The 20,506-nt window shown below is 43.5% G+C and overlaps 5 protein-coding genes across 10 annotated transcripts; 2 read left to right on the top strand and 3 right to left on the bottom strand.

The window, feature by feature from the left end:
• Nucleotides 1-1,717: 1,717 nt before the first annotated feature.
• On the bottom strand, nt 1,718-3,915 carry LOC140777309 (probable polygalacturonase). Its single transcript, XM_073121338.1, has 3 exons — nt 2,973-3,915; nt 2,010-2,868; nt 1,718-1,911 (listed from the first exon to the last, which is right to left on the bottom strand). The coding sequence occupies exons 1-2, from the start codon at nt 3,542-3,544 to the stop codon at nt 2,055-2,057; spliced, it is 1,386 nt and encodes a 461-aa protein (XP_072977439.1). The 5' UTR covers nt 3,545-3,915; the 3' UTR covers nt 1,718-1,911; nt 2,010-2,054.
• A 720-nt stretch (nt 3,916-4,635) lies between these two features.
• On the bottom strand, nt 4,636-6,839 carry LOC140779902 (uncharacterized). The gene has a single exon (XM_073125228.1). The coding sequence runs from the start codon at nt 6,773-6,775 to the stop codon at nt 5,672-5,674; it is 1,104 nt and encodes a 367-aa protein (XP_072981329.1). The 5' UTR covers nt 6,776-6,839; the 3' UTR covers nt 4,636-5,671.
• Nucleotides 6,840-7,390: 551 nt separating this feature from the next.
• LOC140777683 (protein cornichon homolog 2-like) lies at nt 7,391-11,538 on the bottom strand. Of its 3 annotated transcripts, XM_073121967.1 has the most exons (7): nt 11,424-11,538; nt 11,201-11,340; nt 10,611-10,792; nt 9,838-9,960; nt 8,937-9,024; nt 7,717-8,137; nt 7,391-7,617 (listed from the first exon to the last, which is right to left on the bottom strand). In XM_073121967.1, the coding sequence occupies exons 2-5, from the start codon at nt 11,321-11,323 to the stop codon at nt 8,958-8,960; spliced, it is 495 nt and encodes a 164-aa protein (XP_072978068.1). In that variant the 5' UTR covers nt 11,324-11,340; nt 11,424-11,538; the 3' UTR covers nt 7,391-7,617; nt 7,717-8,137; nt 8,937-8,957. The 3 variants fall into 3 exon arrangements, with proteins under 3 accessions (XP_072978068.1, XP_072978067.1, XP_072978066.1); XM_073121966.1 differs by lacking the exon at nt 11,424-11,538 and having other exon boundaries at nt 7,391-7,637; nt 11,201-11,378; XM_073121965.1 differs by lacking the exon at nt 11,424-11,538 and having other exon boundaries at nt 7,392-7,617; nt 11,201-11,378.
• Nucleotides 11,539-11,594: 56 nt separating this feature from the next.
• Nucleotides 11,595-15,197, top strand: LOC140777682 (OVARIAN TUMOR DOMAIN-containing deubiquitinating enzyme 4). Of its 2 annotated transcripts, XR_012107060.1 has the most exons (8): nt 11,595-11,753; nt 12,279-12,947; nt 13,076-13,197; nt 13,501-13,541; nt 13,782-13,880; nt 14,180-14,376; nt 14,731-14,800; nt 14,968-15,197. XR_012107060.1 is itself a non-coding variant. In XM_073121963.1 (7 exons), exons 2-6 carry the CDS (start codon nt 12,479-12,481, stop codon nt 14,349-14,351), a joined length of 903 nt encoding a protein of 300 aa, XP_072978064.1. In that variant the 5' UTR covers nt 11,595-11,753; nt 12,279-12,478; the 3' UTR covers nt 14,352-14,376; nt 14,731-15,197. The 2 variants fall into 2 exon arrangements, 1 of the variants encoding a protein (XP_072978064.1); XM_073121963.1 differs by having other exon boundaries at nt 14,731-15,197.
• A 565-nt stretch (nt 15,198-15,762) lies between these two features.
• On the top strand, nt 15,763-19,569 carry LOC140777681 (receptor protein kinase-like protein ZAR1). Of its 3 annotated transcripts, none has more exons than XR_012107059.1 (3): nt 15,763-17,787; nt 17,861-18,525; nt 19,451-19,569. XR_012107059.1 is itself a non-coding variant. In XM_073121962.1 (2 exons), exons 1-2 carry the CDS (start codon nt 16,443-16,445, stop codon nt 18,460-18,462), a joined length of 1,947 nt encoding a protein of 648 aa, XP_072978063.1. In that variant the 5' UTR covers nt 15,764-16,442; the 3' UTR covers nt 18,463-18,830. The 3 variants fall into 3 exon arrangements, 1 of the variants encoding a protein (XP_072978063.1); XR_012107058.1 differs by lacking the exon at nt 19,451-19,569 and adding an exon at nt 18,630-18,829; XM_073121962.1 differs by lacking the exon at nt 19,451-19,569 and having other exon boundaries at nt 15,764-17,787; nt 17,861-18,830.
• Nucleotides 19,570-20,506: the final 937 nt, after the last annotated feature.

Consider the following 20,506-nt stretch of genomic DNA (forward strand, 5'->3'; position numbering starts at 1 on the left):
TTCTGTTGGAAACTTACCTCAAACTTTCTACCCTGATCATGCAAGAACTGAATAATCTTTGTTATCCAAAATTATATTGAAACGATAACAGGTAATAGTTGTCTATGAATCAGGCAACCTTATCTGTTAGGAAACACAATTTTTAAGTCACTCAATCTGAAAGAAGATAAGATCGAAGTTGTCTGTCGTCCAATTCTAAAAGTGAAGGCGAAGAAGGTAAACAGAATAGGTCATCCTGTAGGCCTAATAAATAAGAAAAAAATAATAATAGACAAACTTCAGAGAAACTCTTAAAATATTTACTATATGCACACCAAAGGAACTTGGATACATCTGGAAGGAGTAACTAGTAAAAATTGCCTAACAAAACCAGTGTGGTCATTTTGGAGAAGTCGAACTTATTTGTACGTGGCTAAAAACCATCAAACATAGAGTGCACTCTTTTATAAATGTAATATAAACCAAGCTGAAGCATTTGTAAGACGAAGAAAGATGCATGTATCATGCTTACCCTGTCAGCAGATTTTCCATATTCATGCTATGCCTAGTCTCTAAACACCCAAAGTTCAGGACTTACAAGTAGCATAACCAATTTAGCCGTAGGCCAAACTAAGGAAGTTCTATGAGTCAAGGCGCCACAGTAAAAGTACCACTACAGATTGAGGAATAACATCCACGGCAATGCCTTTTTCTTGAATAACATTGGAAGTTGCTGAACTTCAAGGTATGCTCTTAACTGACTGCATATATTGATACGTTGATCGGATCAATAAAAAGCCCATGCTATAGAAAATTTGTGAGAAAGCTTACAAGTACCTAAGTTAAGATCTATACGACCTCAGTAGATGCACGGAAATTATTCAATCTTAATGCGGAGCACACCTGAATAATACTCAAGCAAAAGGTTGCTCCCATGAATTATCAACAGAGCAAATCATTAATGTAGAAGAATCTAACCCCTACGAAAATAACACCTTAATCATAAAAGGAAAATGTTGTCACTATGCAGTTATAATTAGTTTAAGGACAGTGAAGTTTCATTTCCAGACCATAATTCCCAAGTCGTCCAGGCGAAAGACAGGATGCAAGAACATTTTGTCAATTGAATCAAGAACAATTCTCTACGAACTGATCTTAGCATGTCTAATATCCAAAACAACCATTAGTTTCATAGTTATGACTCGAAGATAATATCCGATCGGGATTCCTACCAAATTACACATCCCATCACCATCTTATTTAAACCCTAAACTCTAAAATCCACCACCATCACAAAAGAAGCAACATATGAATCAATAATGAAATCCATACCGTAGGACCAAACGAGAGATTCCGATCCCAACCACGGATCACTGGCCATTGATGGAGCAAATCTTCTGCTGGAGGTGTTCGAGGGTCGTGTTGGTGGGTCGAGGTCTCGAGTGGTGAGGTCGGGCTTGGCGTTGGGGCTTACGCCGAGGATGACGAAGGAGGTGAGGTAGCATAGAAGATCCCATCCCTCCCACTTCCGCGATTCTTCCGGCGGCGGAGGCGGAGGGTTAAATAGGTAGCCCTTGGGTCGCTCCTCCGCCCCAGGGTTCGTCCACCGACCGGCTCCCTCGCCGGAGCCGCTGCCTCTTGTGCAGGCCAGCGATCTCAGGCGGCTCCTCCCCGTTCCAGCCACAGCCGCCGCCGCTGAGATTGCCTTCATATTGCTTTCGGGAGGAATCGAGGGAAGGGGAACGATCGAGTAGAATTTGAGAGAGAGAGGGAGGGCGGGAACACTGGAGGTTTGGACGTTGGAAATATAAGGGCGGGAATCGGATCCGGATCATTTAACGGGTCGGAGGCCTCACCGAGTATCTATGAGTTAAAACGCGACTACTAGTGAAAGAATGTATGTCCTTTTCGGTTCCATTTGCAAATAACAACCTGAAAGCAAAACGGCATCTTACTACTACTACAACATCTATTAATTAAATTATAAAAATCTCTATATCTAAATTCCACAGAGTTTTATTACACCGTACAAAGACTTATAATTAAATGGGAACTCTTGTGAGTTATGAACATTGCTAGTAAACTTCCGACTGCCATTCATGGAAAGTGATCTTGCCCACAGTGTTTGGTCTGAACCAGAGAGGATCATCCCACTCTTTTGAACTGTCTTTAACCCACCTCATCTTCACATCATCTATCTCCAGCCCTGAGATGTGCTCCATCATCATGCCTGCAGCGCTGTGATTAACCAATCCCTGGCATCCAGGCCTGTAGTCAAACAATCCACCTGGGAACCGAGTCCATCTCTTGTAAGTTAAGCTGACATTTTTGAACCTGAAGTTGCTAAGCAGCCCATATCTGGAGCCCGACAAGAACACTCCATTCTCCGAGACTGCCGAGATGTTTACAAAGAGAACATTGGATATGGACCCAGATTTAGACGTCGAGTGCCTTGGGCAGGTCGTGATGTAGATGGGCTCCGCTCTGCCCCACCATAGAGGATCGTAGTATCTGGTGCTAATCCTGATGTTGGAGAAGACAACGTCGCTCACGTTTCCTCCATCGCGGATCTGCATCCCAAGCCCTCGATGCGAATCCACGATGGTGATGTTGTCGAAGAACAATCGCCTGAAGTCGAAAACGCTAGCACTTCCTAGCTTGATAGCGCTGGATTTGGTTCGAATCCAACAGTCTTTAGCGGTTAAGTTATAAACGGGCCCAGTGGAAGATTTGGGACAGATGGCGTCATCTCCAGTGTCGATGTGGCAGTTGGTGATGACCGTGTTGTTCGAATCTTCGATGTCGATTCCATCGTTGTTGGGTGAGTTGAAATCCCCGTATATGGATACGTTGTGGATCAATGAGTTATCACACCTTACCAGATGTAAACTGCAACAAATAAAAAATAAAAAATGAAATTTCTTAGATGAACTACTACTTAGCCTGGCCCATTTAAGAAATAGGCCCAACAAGTGAAGGCGAAGAGGCCTCACCACCAGTAAGCGGGCTGGTTAAGCGTGACGTCCCAAACTTTGACGTCCTTGGAGTCGATGAAGCCCACGAGGCGAGGACGGCACTCGTCCCCCTCGCAGTCCCCAGTCTGGTTCCAGCTTACCATCACATTCTTCCTCGCGCTCGCCCTAACCACGAACTCCTCGCCCTGGCCGTTGATCTCACCTCCCCCGGTGATCCCCGCACCCGTCGCGTTCTCCGCCAGCACAACGTACCACCGCGCCGACTCCCTCGGGTAGTCCTCCTCCCTCGTCCCGCCGAGAAGCCGCGCCCCCTTCTCCACCTCGAGAATCACGCCTGATCGCAGGAACACCGTCGCCGTCAGGTAGTCACCGCCGCACGGTAGGACTACCCGACCCCCTCCCGCCCTCGCGCAGGCGTCGATCGCGGATTGGATTGCATCCGTGTCGTATCTCCGGCCGTCGCCCGCGGCGCCGTAGTCGGCGACGGAGAAGACAGCGCTGCCGGATCCGAGGCGGAGGTGGATGGATTGGATGTATTCGGGAAGGAAGAAAGAGAGGAGAGAGATGATAAGGAGGAGGAGAGACGCCATTGGATGGATTGCTTGCAAACTTTTGCTTCCAGATTTGGGGATTCTATTCTCCTCTCGCTGGATGACAAAATCGGCACTCTTTTTTGCCTCTTATTTGAAGTAATTTTTTATTGTCGCGATCATGGAATGACTTCTTCCTCTATTGGAATGGATAAGACTATAAGAGAGAGGAAGAATATGATCCTGACCGTTGATTTGGAGAGATGGACCTTGGATTCTCGACATCACAAAGCTCAGTTGTACTACATTTTTGTAGGCATGCATCGCCCTTTTTATCTATGGTGTTCGTTCGAATATTTCGTCTCTCATATTAAGTACTACGTAACAGGTTGGAAAGTATTTGCCTAATTGTAATCGTGACACTAAAACTTTTGAAATATTGATTGCGAGATTAGTACGATTAATTGGGTCTCGCCTATCGGTAGGAGGAAGGGTTGTGATTGGACTAGGTTGTCTTCGATCGAGGCAAGTTGCTTGTAATCATATTTATTTTGGACCATGACTGCTCCAACTTGACATAGGACCATATGTTGCAATAGTCATTCCATCGATGGGCAGGTAAGCCAATCATGGCCTTCGTTGAGTGCACTTGGCTTGTGAGCTAGACTTGCTTTTGGACTGCATTATGGCTGGCTATACTTACGTTGGGAGCCCACCTACACTTCGGTCACAGTTAAACGAAGTGTGAAAATGTCTTGAGGTTTTGTCTTCTGGAAGGTACTATCTTATCTAAGGACCAACTCAGATAGCTAGCTACCGCTTCTATTTTTGCTGCTTTATCCTTTAAGATTGTCAGGACTAGAGCTTTAATGTAAATGATCATCTCAGCCACTGCTACTGTCCAAATTGTTATATATATATATATACAGTGAATTTACTAATTGTTGTTCTAGTGATTGCTTTGTCCATTGAAAGTTTTGCTAGAAATTTTACTGCCTCAAGCCTTGTAATTGTTTTTTTTTTCTATGATCAAATAGATTGTTATTAGGCTGTGGGGAATAAATGCATGTGTATGTTGAATAGAGGAACAGCTGCTTTGGTCAGCTAAGTTGCTTGCCCCTTTTATTATAAGCGAAGTAATGACAATGACATGGCTCAACCATAATAGATTTCGCCGTATCCGATTATTAATGTAAAGAGATTCCACCACCACCACCAGTGCTGACACTTGACAACTGTCATCGTGGTCCACAATCTTTGGTTTCCTACCCATTATACAAAGCTATGAATCATACAATCATCTTTGCAAACAACGCGTAAGATATTTTTCTTTATCATGACATGGCTAAACAGAGGGATTGGATCTGAGACTGAAGATTGGCACACTGAGGCAGAGGAGAAAATCGACAATTTTCTCTCTTTTGCTCTTTTGATTTGTTGCATGATTTTTCTTTTTCTTTTTTTCTTGCAACCACAAACCAAAAGGTACGAGTTAAGATTTCTCCTTTACGATTCATGCTTTTGCTTCCTTGAAAAACTTTCGGTGGAAATTAATCATGTCATCGACGCCTGGAAAACAAGGGCCAGAAGCAGAAGCAGCCCATGTGACCTGCAGTTTACCTTGGTCACCCTCCCTTAATTACTCTTCCCCGTAAGCAACAGGCTCATTAATTTAGCTGGGACGATGCACTCATTAAATGCACGAGAGGACGCGAGCAATGAATCAGGAAACGCCTCGTCCATGTGTAGATGTTTGTTTTAGAAAAACAAATGTGATGCTTATTAGTTGTTAATCATGAAGTGATTATGCAAACATTAGGTCTTTATGAAGTTATAATTGGTTGACGGCCGGCAAAAGGCAGTACAATCCATGGACTAAGCTTGATTGGACAATAAGAAAACCCCTTAATTAATTAAATTATCCACATTGTCCCAAACAAACCCAAACCTTTTCTTTGGCCATCGTGCAGTTAAAAAAATAAAAGTCTCCAAATTATAAATAAACAGACATTCTTCCTCCAAGCCCATCCCTTTCCTCAAGTCACGTGCATGCAAGCCATCACTTCCCGTTACCAACCAACATCCCCATATATCAAACAACTTAATTTTAAAAACAACATCACACAAGGAGGAGATGAGAAGAAGAACTGACCGTTCTATCTCGATCGGATGGCGTACATTACGCCATCACCCGCAGTGGGCGAGCGGGAACCCGCAGAGGCAGTCGTTGCTCTCGAACGATGAGGCCTCGAGGTGGTCGAACGGCGCGACCGCAGGAATGGTCCCGCAGAGGTGGTTGTGGCTCAGGTCGAGGTGGCCGACGTAAGCCGCCGAGGCGAGCGTGAGCGGCACGTGACCCGTGAGGTGGTTGTACGAGAGGTCGAGCATCATGAGGTACGACTTCGAGTCGAACACGTCCGGGATCGAACCCTCGATCGCGTTCCGGCTCAGGTTCAAGATCCCTAGCCCTTTGCTTTGGAGAAGCTTCGCCGGGATCCGGCCGGATATTTGGTTTCCGTCGAGGTACAGAGAGGAGAGCACTGGCATCGAACCCAGATAGGCAGGGATCTCACCAGAGATCTGGTTACCGGCGAGGTCGAGGTCGGCTAGCCGGTTCATGTACCCGATCGAGGCGGGGATCGAGCCGGAGATCTGGTTCCGGCCGAGGAGGGCTCGGCTCAGCTTTTTGAGATCCCCGAAATTTTGGGGAATCTTGCCGGAGATGTGGTTGTTGGAGAGATCGAGATGCATCAAGGAGGATAGAGAAGTGAGGGATCGAGGGATCTGGCCGGAAATGAGGTTATCGGCGAGGTTAAGGACGGTGAGGCGCGAGAGGTGGCCGATGGAGGAAGGGATGGGGCCGGAGAGGCGGTTGCCGGGAAGATCAAGGATGCGGAGCCAGCGGAGTGATGTGGCGATGCAGGACGGGATCGGGCCACCGATCTGCTTCCAATCGGCGAGGACGAGGGTGGAGAGGCGATCGAGTTGGCAGATGGAGGAGGAGATGGAGCCCGACATGAGGCCGGCAGTGCGGCCCGCACGGGTAAGGATCGGGTCCTCCGACTCGCCGCGGAGGGTAATATCGGCGACGCGGCCCGTGGTGGGGTCGCAGCTCACGCCATACCAGTTGGAGCAGCAGTTATTGCCGGTCCACGAGGAGAAGATCCCAAGGTAGGGCTCGGAGAGGGCGGAGCGGATGGCGAGGAGGGCATTTCGGTCCGAAGGCGGGCAAGACACAACGCCGGAAACGAGGAAGAAGAGGATTACCATATAAAGGAAATGCGACGCCATGGACGGCGAGCCCCTAGTACTACTCTGCTCTGCTGTGCTGCTATGAGCTGGGAATGGGTGAAGCCGTCAAGGGGGGTTTATAAGCTGATTTATGACGGATTTGCCCTCAGATAACTTTGCGAATAACGAAATAAAGGGCAGGATTGCGAATTGCGAATGGGCAATAAGCCAATAACCGCGGGAACAAAAGATGGAGCGGACCACGTGCTTCGTCTTAAGTGGAGTGTTTGGAGCATTTAAGCGTGGTGTGTAGTCATCCGTCAGGTGGTCCGCAGAGATCTCGCAGAGGAGCTTCAAAAAATATATATATATATATTTGTGAAAATAACCTAACGTAATAAAAAGAACTTTTATAACGCTGATGATGTCCATGTTTCCGGCCGTAGATCTCAATCGAACGGTTGATGTCGAATTGATCACATGATTTTAGTCTAAGCCGACAAGGTTGGCTTGACCAGAATAACGACAGACTTATCGACATGAATAACTGCCGAAATGTCGCGACAAGATTACCAGAAACCAGAAATTCGGCGGTATTTCATGCAACGGAGAGAAAAGTTCTATAATAAGTTTTTAATCATCTAAGACGTGCATTAAGTTTCGTTCACGCTAATGACCAAAATTTCGTTGTGCTTTAATTAGATTCGTATTATATAAGGTTTTAGCTAGAAAGAAGAGGGCGGGGACCTTGGTCAGACCCATGTGCGGGGGAAATCATGTGCACGCAACTCCGAAGACCACGTGGCGACATCCGGGCGATGAGAAGGACGGAATCCAGCTAGTGTCTTGCAGTAGTAGCTCATATGAGTGAACATGGAGAGTGTGCACCCGTCATGTGATGTCTGCAAGAAGCACACGCTATCTGATACCATAATCAATAATAGGGGCAGATGATCGAATAATAATAATAATAATAATAATAATAATAATAGTGCAGTTACCTCGAACTCGGCTAACGAAAGGCTGATGAGTGATGATACACTCTAAAAACACTCAACACTACAGCCAATGTTATGACCCAGATGGATTCGTTTTCTCTGACTCAAAAAGTAATATAGATTAACGAGAGGTAAGCTATCAAATAAAAAATAAAAAAAAGAGCATCTCTAAGACATAGTTTGGTTACATTAGCTTCCAAATTGATGGAAGCAAAAGGTTATCATTGCTAGTATTAGACAGCATTCATACAGATGTCCTAGATGACATCACCTTAATTGGTGTACAAGAACAAATAGATTGCACAAAATATGACATGTGTGATGCTTCAGGAAAGATGGACTTCAACACCAAATGCAATTGCTCTGGCAAACACAATATGTTACTATATATCAAGGGTTCTCTTGGAGAATTACATTACGAGACCTGCATGGAATGTGCACACCATTAATCGTGGTGGTTCAAAACCTCATAGTAATTCTACTGAAGATATCAGGTACTCTGGCAAAAGATCGTCTTTACTACAACTTAGATTGTCTTTACAATGTAATCAAATAGGTCCATTCTTACCCACGGAGACCTTAATTGAAATACTTACTACATTTGCACACACCCAAGGGAAAAAGTTACATTAGAAAGATTGATCTCAGGATTCTATGTCGAGCATTATTTATAGGAAAGTAGACAGATAGAACAGACAGACAGATGCTCATATCCTACATGCATAAACATCACCAAGGTGTTCATTCTCAGAAATGCTTTCTTTCTTTTATGTTGATAAATCAAAGAACAAGATTTACTTATATATGCTGTTATTTATTATAGCATTCATTTTAATGAATGGGGTCAAGAATTTTGGATAAAACAGGACTTACTATTTAACTCTTTCTGTAAAGTTTCTCCCAAGCTCGAAAAAAGTTGCTGCAATTTGTATACATCTTAATGTTTTCAGGAAGGTTATGACCTATTTCTCTGGTAAGTAAAATTGTGCAGTTGTTGATAGCAAATTTCAATTTTCTCTGGGAGATTCTTTCAAGCACCAAATTGAATTGCGGTTTCAGAATTCTTTCCTATGGAAAACATCAAAGTGAAAGGAATCTCCACCCACATACAGTACCAGACGAAGATATCAATTTGAACAAGAGAGTCATGCTTGTGCACTAAGATGATGCATCACATTAGATCTGTTGCAGCAGTAAAGCAAATTTCTTTTAATCATACATACCTGACAATCTCAGTCAACAAATTAAAGGAGCCTTGGTTCCAGAGGATTTGTATCTTTGTCCACGGTTAAGACAGCAGACAAAATAAGCCTGAAAAATAGTTCAAGATAGAATGCACAAATCAGTTGATTACTACTAAACAAGTGTTTGAGGAATTGTGTAAATAATAATAAAAGGTGAAACCAAAAGGCAATTTCTGCAAGTCATTACATGCAACTACATAGGGAAACGTCAGTACCATAATTATCTAGAATTAAGTATAAGAGCCCTAAAAGTTTATTTCTATTGCTCAGATGGTCGGAAAGTAATTTGAAGAAGCAAAACTATATTAGTTGCCCATAGATGCTGTTTGTAAATTTTGGCCAAGACCCATGCTCAGCGAGAGGATAGACTAAAAGAACAAAAATCTTGATGTCTTGGATGGCCCAAGTATGAATAACGTGAATGCATCCCCACTACCCACTACACAGTGCAAATGAGTGAAGTGTAACAGCCTACTAGGCCGACGACCATCTCCAACTTGACAATAAGCTGGAATCAGCTTTATAACTCATTGCTATCCTGTTTTACTAGATGTCCTTGTTCAGTTCTTACTCTCTAGTGGGTGTATCACAGTAAGTGGGTAACTTAAGATGGTATTTATCAGATAAAAAAAAATACATTCACTCTACTCTCGGTTGTCCTTTAATGATGGCTAAGGGAGATTTATTCACAGGTTTGATCCTTAGTGGTCCATTATAGTAGGTCAACAACCATTCCTCATCCCCTAAGATCCATTGGTATGGTATTTCTGTCCCAAACCACATTAAGTCAGCAAGTAATCATGCATTACAACTAGTAAAGCACATGAATCACACTGAGTATAGAAGACATAGTGAAATACAACCAAGTTAAGAAGTAAACCTGTAGATCACCATAATAAATAAGCCGAAGTAGAAGGCCAGCTTGATCATCCTGTACTTCTTCTCCCCATTTATTTGTCGAAAAATCTCTGTAACATCTATAAGATGTTTCCTGTCCGTAAAACTGAAAAAATATTGTTATGTATCAAGTTTTCCATTTCTGACCAGATAAACCAGAATTGCCGATAAGAGGAAACAGTGACTATGTAATCTAAGTAAAGAAATGCTAGTTAAAATTCAAATTCGACAAACATATACTCCTATGTGCTAGACTGCATATAAAAGAGTGTAAATACTCTACCAGCAGTAAATTCTACCCAATAAAATGAGAGACTGTTAAAAGAATGATTTGCATAGTAATCTAGAGAGTTGCAGCTCAACTATGTACATATAGGTGACTACTTCAAAGCAATTAATTAGATAGTTTGAGTGCTAAGTCATCTTTGCAAAGGCATCTTTATGTCAAGCTAAACCATGATTTACCTATCTTGCAGAATCTCAATTATTTTGTTCATTGATTCAATATGTTTTCTTTTTATCAGCAAGGCCTTGAACGGACTTAGAATTGGTTCATATAAGCAGATATGCCATCAATCTACTGGGTTTGCTTCATGTGCTGCTTTAGAAATGAGAAGTAACACTCAAAGGATTCTTCATTGCAGGAAATCCATATGTAATGTGCTAGCTAAGCCAAATATGTAGAAAAGAAAATCACAGGCAACTTCAAAGTGCAGCACAATAATATAGTGAAAAAAGGTAAGAAGTGATACTTACAGCTTTACATGGAAATATGTGATGGGTGCCATAATTAGAAAAGGAAATAAATGCCACGTAAGGAGGAAAGAAGTGCATAATACTCCTTGAACTGCGAATTCTGGGATGACAACCGCATTGATACGAGATGATGAATCATAGGGATTGATATAGTCGAACTCCAAATCAGATAAACAAATAAGCTGATCCATAAGTAAAACACACAAATTGTTAGAAAGGTCACCAAAAGGAACAAGCCTACATATATGATGAATAATCTCCTCACCCTGCTACATCAAAGAACAAGCTTAAAACAAGTAACGAAATAAGGAGATTGAAATTTCAAAGTCACACAAACACAGTATACATATACCATTCTCCTTGGTAATATCAACTGCACACACACACACACAAACACACACCCCAATCAATGAAAGGAGAAAACTTTCCATCACTATTAACAAAATTTAGCACACAATGGCACCACGCATTGTAAAACCTCCAAAATAACGTGACCCAGATGGCAAAATAAACCAAGCAAACATAACTTCTATTTAAGGATGTGGCTAGAGTTCGAAAAGGAAGAGTGAATTGGGCATTAAGTCGATCACCTGGTAGGCGGTCATGCCGATGAGAGAGATGACAGCGGCGAAGGCGAAGAGCCATAGAATGAGCTCCCACGCCATAAGATCTTCTCCAATTCTTCGAGTTTGGAGAATACGAGGAGGTCTCATTTAAGATGGAGTTATTTCTGAGGCAGCGGCGAAAAGTGAAAGCTCGAATAGGATTCAAGTCGAAAGCGAAAGAAAGGAATCAAAGAAGCAGGAAGATTACAATGATAAGAGGAAATAACTAACTAATGACGGTGTCCTATGTGGTTCGATTCACGAGCGGACGCTGCTATCGGATCAGGGTACGAGTTCTTTATCCTACCGCAACCCGATTAGAGTCCACCGCAGTCTCGCTCCTCTTCTTCCTTCGATCATCTGGAACGTGAGGGTTCGGGTATTCTTGGCTTCCAAGCTCAGCCTTCCCTTCGATTCGCTTCAAGTTCCCAAGCAATCTTCTCCCTTCTCGCCGAAGCATTTCTTCTGTCGTTCTTCTCGATCGCTAACTACTTATACGCCCTTTTTTGTACATCCCTAAATAGCCTTTTCGATCCAGGTATATTTTTTTCGACACCTTCTCTTGATTCCTTTTTTTTTTCCTTTTCGTACTAATTTATCATCTTGTTATAGTTTGGATTTCGTTCTAGTTCACTTTGCTACCTGTTGTTGGTAATCTGCAAGTGCTTTCTTTAATTGGATGTCGAATATTAGTGTAAGATTCGTGGGTTTGTTCTTGATTAGTGGAAACATTTTTGTTATATTATCTATAATTTCTTTTCGTCGAATTGAAGGGTTTGTTAAGTAATTTAATCGGTTCGTGTGGTATTTTAGACCAATAATAGAGCATGCGCTGCCCCTTTCGTGACAGGAGAACAGCTAATTAGGGTTTGGAAGTAGTTTCGGTATTGAAATAGTAGTTCTATTTTCTCACGCTATCACCACGAACCAACCACACTAACACTACCATTAGGTCTCAATTCATGCTAGATTCCGGATTTTGTGGAGTAGAAAGAGGAGCATTATCTATGTTTCAGATGATTTGATGTCTTTTAATTTTCTTCTTCTGTTTGGATGTGAGCAGGAACTGGTTATACATCTAGTAAAGCCTATGGGAAGGGTCAAGGTTTAAATGTTTAAGATGTGTGGAGCAACACCAAGAACTTAGTTTATATATTATGGCATCAAATAATTTGTGAATACTAAGACGAGTGGACAGTCAGGTGTTAATATTGCGCCTTCCCGAATATATTGGCTTGCGACGGAGAAAGTGTCTGGAAGCTGATGCTAAGTTATATGCCTACAATATATCCTCTACTATCCAGCATTTCCAGCATACGCTTTCATTCTAGCCAATTTGGGGGGAGATATGCATGTTCTATGACCAGATCCAAGTCTTTTCATTCTTCATCTGTTGGTTATCAAGCATCTGGGTGTTCTCCAGTTACTATGGCTCCCGTAGTGAGTTTAGTAGGACGCCAACTGCGTGCCGGTCTGTCTGTGAAGCACCGTAGCATGAGTTTGAGGCTCTCCATGCCGACGTATGGAAAACTGTCGAGAATCGGTTGGAATTGGCGACGTATACCGTGGAAGGTAGGAGGAACTTCTGCTGGACTGTGGTTAAGCTTTTCTACTTCTGGGACAGTCTATGCTGAATCTTCAATGCGAAAGGGCAACGAGAATGCTGAAAGTAATACTTCATCTGTCAGCTTGGCTCATGGCAAGAAAGTTTATACCAAATATTCAATCACTGGTGTGAACAAGAGACTCATTTTGCTCTTCTTGTCCTTTGATATTCTTGAGTCTTCATATTTCTTTCTGCAGATACTTGATGTGATTCTAAGGATTTACTTTCATTTAATGTCATCAATGTAATTGCAGGTATACCTGGAGATGGAAGATGTTTGTTCCGCTCTGTGGCTCATGGGGCATGCATCCGCTCTGGTAAACCTTTGCCTAATGAAGACCTTCAGAGGGAGCTAGCTGATGACTTGAGGGCCAGGGTGCGTTCACTTATATGTTAATTACAAGTGCAATACCCTGTTCAACCTCTTCTCTCTCACTATATCGTTCCATTAAATATATGTAAAGACAGCAAGATGCCTTCTACCAAATCTTTGTCCTTTCTTAAAACTTCTGCTTAACTTCTGTGAGTTGCTTTGATTCATGATAAGTGTGATTTTCTCTTTTAAATGTAGCAATGCAATTATAGACTGAAGAGACACAAAATTATTAGGGTTATCTTCTTTCTGTCCTTGCTTACTTTATTTCCTTTTAAATTCTGTTATCTCTGCTGAGTTGTTCAGGTAGCTGATGAATTTGTCAAAAGGCGGGCAGAAACTGAATGGTGAGTCAGCAACTCGCAAGTCACAACCTATTGGCATAATTATTGCAGTATAACATCTGGAACAACATTGAGCTGTATTTTTGCTAATTTAAGGGCCACCATTGTAAGGTCATTCTATTCTATCTTTTTTTAATGTGATATGCAAATAATCATTCTTTTCAGAATGTGCATTAAGGTTTCATATTGTAGGAACTTATGCTATCAATTATAGGAGACTTGGTTTAACAACTCTGTTTCCAGGTTTGTTGAAGGCGATTTTGATACTTATGTCTCTCAGATTAGGAAGCCACATGTTTGGGGAGGTGAACCAGAGTTATTCATGGCTTCACATGTTCTAGAGTGAGTCTTTCATATTTATATTTATTCTTTTACCTTATTCCATTGAGTTTTAGAATGTGCACTCACCAAAAGAAGTGATCTTCTCTGATTGTCTTCTCACTCTGGTTGGATGATAAACTAATAATCTCTGCTATATGCATTACTCAGAAAAGGAAAAAAGAATTCTGTCTATTAGATTGGGCAATAAATTACTTAGTAGGCAATGTGTTACTTACTTGCTTTCCTGATAGTAGTACTATATTTTAACTGGATTAGCTTTGAAGTAAGAACATTGACATCAGTTGGCTTTGGTTTCTTAGGATGCCTATCACGGTTTACATGCATGATGAAGATGCTGGTGGTTTGATAGCAATTGCGGAATATGGCCAAGAATATGGCAAAGAAAATCCAATCCAAGTTCTTTATCATGGCTTTGGCCATTATGATGCCCTGCAAATTCCAGGAACTAAAGGATCGAAATCAAGACTTTGACTGTTTGGCGGAAGTGAAACAACTGGTAAGTTTATGTGTTCTGAATATTTCTCTTTTGACAACTCTAAATGTAGAGTTTGCTAAAAACTATGTGCTTTGTTGGGTATTACACTTACTCGCATGAGCTACGAGGAAAATTGATTTTTCAGAATAACCTCATTTGTTAAAATTCATTTTTTATATTCATTCCGTACCTCATCATGTACATGCTCAGGCTGATGAGTCTAATAGTGAATGGTCTAAAAACTATTAAAATGTGTCATATATATATATATATATATATATCACATTTATATTCATTCCATAGCTCATAGTTTGTTTATTGGCACAGAGCTTTCGTTGGAAAAAAACGAAGCGGGACTGATGTTTTGCTCTGCAGGTTGCAGTATATATTTATCGGGGCTGTAATGGCTGTTGCAAGATAATATCCCAACGGAGAAATGTGGGAGGTCTGACCCAAGTATAAAGAAACATTTGATAATACTGTGCCTTTTTCTGGAATTTAAAATAAGCTAAGCACTTGTATAATTTATCCAGAAATGAAATGTGATGGGGGAAATTATGAGCTTCGAAAATTGTCTTCTAATTGTAATCCTCAGTTCCTCGCAAATGGCAGGTTTTGTTCCTGGATCTACTGCCATGTTTTGCGCTACAATTATTGACACCCTGTTGGTCAAATAAAGCGTTGCTGCTGCTGAGGTTAAGTTTATTGAAGACGTTTCAAATTCTCCAGAGCTTAGATTGTATTGTGTTTCTCTCAGTTTCGTTGGCATTATAGAGTTTATTACATGACATTGCTTCTTTTGTAGTTCTGTAAGTTATATCCTACTCAGTTTCGGTGGGCCAGATTTTAGTCTCCCTTTAGATGTTGAGATGATAAAGAATACTTTTCCAATGTTGTTATCTACTTCTTCTCTTGATAGAGAAGACAACAACGGCACAGCTAAAAAGAGTAAGTCTGAACATCTCCTACCAGTAAAAGGAATACTCAGATTCGGCTATGGATGATCTTCTGTAGCATGAAACGGGCCTCTTTTACTTCGTCAGCAGCAGCTCTCGGCTCTTTGTATAGTAAATTGTTACTACTATAATTGTGTTACTCCTGCCGCAGCATGCTATTTGACTGCTGTCTGCCAAGGCCAAGCGAGTTAATTCTCTTTTCAAACACTGCCCATGGGGCATTCAATCCATTCCAATTGCAGGAAATTCCTACTATTGGGCCTGTACACTATCGCTTGCCAATTCCACTACCTAACAAGTCGTTGTGGGGCAAATGCATCATTAGTGCTGAACGCAAAAGAGAGGACAAGTGAATCTATTAACCAGGGCCCCATGTACGTGTTCCTCCTAACAGAGACCCCACACCAGTAATGCTAAACAACACATTTGACTGGATCATTTGAAAATACAAAGGCAAAATAGAGCAACGTGGGATCTAATTTCATATTCTTCCTAATATAAGCAAACGTTGTAAATTAGAAGAACTAACTTAACCTTAAGAGGAAGAGGCATTAAAAAATCTATCTATGTAAGAGACGGACTCCAGAATGCTGTCTTACTTAACCTAAACCAGCAACGTGGGGAGTAGCTGAATGGGACTGCTCATACTATCCAATCTACTCTTCCGTCAAACATAACTCTCACGCGGGACCACCTAACTACATCTGTCATGTGTTTTTGAAATACTTGGGTTTATTCTATTTTACTTCGCGGGCTACGACAAAAGTTGTGAAAGGCATCCATCCACCCGAGCACTCGCTCGGCTTCCGATGCCAAATCCCATCTCATTTCAAATATCACTCATCTAACTACCCCTACCCTTCCACCTATATATCACCATATACCCTTCTCTATTTGCCTTCACTTGACTACATCATTGCTGTCCATTTTCGTAATTTCCACTGAAGCCACTGTTCCCTAAAACCCTGCTTCTCCTGTCTCCTCTCGTCTCCGTCATCCTCACCCTCACCCTCCCCTAATGCAACGCCTCGTTGCAGCAATGGCGGCGCTGTGAGAAGAAAGGAAGAAAGACAAGGAAGACAGAAGAAGAAGAAGAAGAAGAAGAAGAAGAAGAAGAAGAAGAAGAAGAGAATGGCGAAGGCCTATAGGTTTTGGGTTTGCGAGATCGGATACTCCGTGGTGATCTTACTCCTCTTATCCGCCGCCTCGCCAGTGGCGGGGCTGACAACCGACGGGCTCGCCCTCCTCGCTCTCAAGTCGGCCATCTCCTCCGACCCAACCGGCGCCCTTGACTCGTGGAGCGAGTCCGACTCGGAACCGTGCGCCTGGCCCGGAGTCACCTGCCAGAGCGGTCGGGTCACCGCCCTCGACATCTTCAACCGTTCACTTGCTGGGTACCTCCCGTCCGAGCTCTCCCTCCTCTCCTCCCTCGAAACCCTAACCCTCCCATATAACCTTCTCTCCGGCCCCATTCCCGCCGCCATCTCCTCCCTACGGGATCTCACCGTCCTCGATCTCTCCCACAATCTCCTTTCCGGCTCCATCCCCTCCGACATGGGTGGCTTGGGGTCCCTCTCCCGCCTAGATCTCTCTTCTAACCTCCTCAACGGCTCTCTCCCTCCGGCTATCGCGACCCTCCCGCGTCTCTCCGGTGTACTTAACCTTTCGTTCAACCACTTCTCCGATGAGATACCTCCGGAGTTCGGGAGCATTCCGGTTGCCGTAAGCTTAGATCTCCGCCGGAACAACCTCTCCGGCGAGATCCCGCAGGTAGGGTCTCTCGTCAACCAGGGGCCCACCGCGTTCGCCGGGAATCCGGGCCTCTGCGGCTTTCCTCTCAAGAACCCGTGCCCCGGCTCGAAGCAAGACCCCAGGATTGCTTTCCCAAACCCTAGCTTCAACCCTAGCTCAGCAACTGCTTACCCGATCGAGCCGGAGAAGCAGCGGCGGAGGTCCGCGGCGACTATTCCGATCCTCGCCGCCGTCGTTATAGCGGCCCTCATCTCGATCCTCGTTCTCCAATGGCAGTTCCGTCGGCGGCGCGCGGCAATGGGCGAAGTGAAGGAGTCCAAGAATTCCAAGGATGGCGCCATCATCGCCGAGGAGAGACGAGAGGGGCAAGAAGGCGAGGTGTTCGCGGCGCTCGACGAGAGTTTCGCCCTCGAGCTGGAGGAGCTCCTCCGTGCCTCAGCGTACGTCGTGGGCAAGAGCCGCAGCGGGATTGTCTACAGGGTGGTCGCCGGACGGGGCCCAGCGGTAGCTGTTCGCCGGCTCAGCGAGCCCGACGACGGCGACTCCGGTATCCCCGCCGTTGACGAGTGGCGGCGGAGGAGGGGGTTCGAGTCCGAGGTCGTCGCTATCGGACGAGTCAACCACCCGAACGTCGTCCGCCTCCGTGCTTACTACTACGCCCCCGACGAGAAGCTTCTCATCTACGACTACATCCCCAATGGCACTCTCCACGCCGCCCTTCACGGTACGGTAATCTTACCGCCCACTATTTCTCGTTTCTCTCCGTCCGATCCATCTCTGATGTCCGATCTTTTTAGGTGGACCGTCGAATCCAACGGCTCCTGTGCTCTCCTGGGCGGCGAGGCTATCGATAGTGCAAGGGGCGGCACGGGGGTTAGCTTACCTCCACGAGTGCAGTCCCCGCAAGTACGTCCACGGCAACATCAAGTCCTCCAAGATCCTCCTCGACGACGAACTCGGCTCCTACATCTCCGGCTTCGGCCTCACCCGACTCGTCTCCGTGACCCAGAAGTTGACCCACTCGGGGAGCAAGAAGCTGGGCCCTGTGCGCGGTGGCCCGCAGTCCTACGTGGCACCCGAGTCGCGGGCCACGGGCAGCGCGGTGTCCCAGAAGGGCGACGTCTACTCGTTCGGGGTCGTCCTGCTCGAGGTGGTCACTGGGCGGATCTCCGTCCCCGGTGCGGACGGCGAGGTGGGCGAGCTGGAAGAGTGGGTGCGACGCGCGTTTAAGGAGGAGAGGCCGCTTTCCGAGGTGGTGGACCCCGCCCTGCTCCACGAGGTGCACGCAAAGAAGCAGGTGCTCGCGGTCTTCCACGTGGCTCTCGGTTGCACCGAGCTAGACCCGGAGCTGAGGCCTAGGATGCGAGCCGTTTCCGACGCCCTCGACCGGATCGGATAGATCCCATTCCCGGCTCAAACCCGACCCGGATATTTTGTTTCCTATGAACCAAAGCATGGAATTGTAGGTCTCTTTTCCTTCCTTTCTTCTCTTTTTTTTTTTTTTTTTAATCTAGGGATTTAAGTTGGTGTAGTTATAAGTAGGCTGGCTATCTATCTCTTTGGCAGCTGAATGATTAAAAGGGCTTGGCTTTGCATAGATGATAGTGTGGCAATGAGGACTGAGGAGGAGGAGGAGGAGGGCCCTTGACCCTTGTGATCATATTGCTGCCACTGTAGTTATTTCCTGCTTCAACTTTCTTTTTGCAGCACGTGTACTGATGACTCACTGTGTTCGTACTTCTCTTAATATTATTTAAAATCAACCCTTCCATCCTCTACTATATTATAATAATAATAATGTAAACTTATACAATAGCTAACCAAGCCCAACGGGCTATCACTTCTATTGGACTCTCTAGATAAATCAAGGCCTTTAATCAAACTGGACCCTTTTCTTTTGAATTTCGTTTTAATCATAATTGCCTCGTAATCTATTGCTCGAATTTGTGATTTGGAATCGGCACAGATACTAAGCTGTATCCTCAGCTCTTCCTTCCCCACTTTTCAGCTCCGTGTCGATATGCCTGTTTTGGCCAAAAAAAAACAAGGAATAAAGGAAAGCCTCCCTCAAACGCAACACCTCTGAGAATCTATATCAGCCAACGTCTATTTAGTCTTATGTGAGAAATATGCCATCGAACAATAGTTCTAAATATCTCCACCTATTTTTAATATCGGTGTATTTATAACTTCAAAGGCATTAAAAGAGGTTACAGGCTTAATTTCTAGCAAGTTCTGGACTTCTGGAGTAGTCCTCAATAATATATCTTTCCTTTTTGTTTCCCATAGCTTGCCATGTGACTGTCATGCAAATTAGTTTCTTTTGAAATGCTATTTGATGAGGACCATCTACTGGTATTAATTAATGACCTCTTCCATAATTTCAGGATCCGGCCTGGCAGGCAGCCTCATTCAAATTTGAGCTTAGGATATCGTATCCAAATTTGAAGAGGTACAGCATTCATATCCATAAATTGGACTGGAATAATTAGGCATCGAAACTTAGATGAAGATGCTTAATTTATTGTCGATATTTTTGCTACGGAATAATGCATAATAATATTCGTAATTTTATTGTCGAAGTTGTTGTCTTGTCTACTAAAACGTCTTAATTTGTAGGGAATTTATGCAACCAGCATGCCGTGATATCATCCTAACGAAAGTTATGCTCTCTCATTCCTAAACTTATTCAGGACCTAAGGTTTATATTCTGTAGGAATAGAAGAATAGCATCCCAGAATATAATATACGTACCTTCTTCATAAGAACAGCAAAGCACGAATCTTATTCTAATCCCAGACTGCCTCGGGATTCGTACCAGTGCGGTGGCCAGGGGCGAGGGATGGTACTTAAGCATCACTATCCAAATTCCGGGGTCAACCTCTTGATGAAGAAGATATTAAGGAATAATATTTATTCTTTTAGGATTTAAGTCGCGTTCAAAGGTCTTTTGGGGGGAGGCCTTGTCTTTATTGTTATATATATATATATATATATAAACAAAAGTGGGGAGCCACTGGTCTTGTAGTGTAATACAAGCTTAATCAACCTTAATATATCTAGGGAATAAACAAGCTTCACACTACGTGGAACCACATGGGTCACACTGCCGAGCCACCAAGATTCCATGAGTAAGAAGCCAATTAGAATACATATATTATTATTATTTGTAATTCAACTATATATATATTTATTGTAAATATTTCAAAAAAGAACGGTTAGTAATTTGATTAGATGGCATTTACTTTTTTTATCCCCCAAAATTATGAGAAGAATTGAAAGAACCAACTACGTTTGATGGTACGTACGACAACATTTAATTGCTATAAAGAGTTTGATGTCAGCTGCTACTGGAGACGTTGAAGTCGAGTTACGCCAGCAATAAGACTTAATAAATAATTAGGTTAGATTTGGGGTCTCGTATATAAAAAAAGATGCTCCAT

The sequence above is a fragment of the Typha angustifolia genome, chromosome 15 (genome assembly GCF_048772165.1).
Source record: "Typha angustifolia cultivar Huaian chromosome 15, ASM4877216v1, whole genome shotgun sequence".
Classification (NCBI taxonomy): Eukaryota; Viridiplantae; Streptophyta; class Magnoliopsida; order Poales; family Typhaceae; genus Typha; species Typha angustifolia.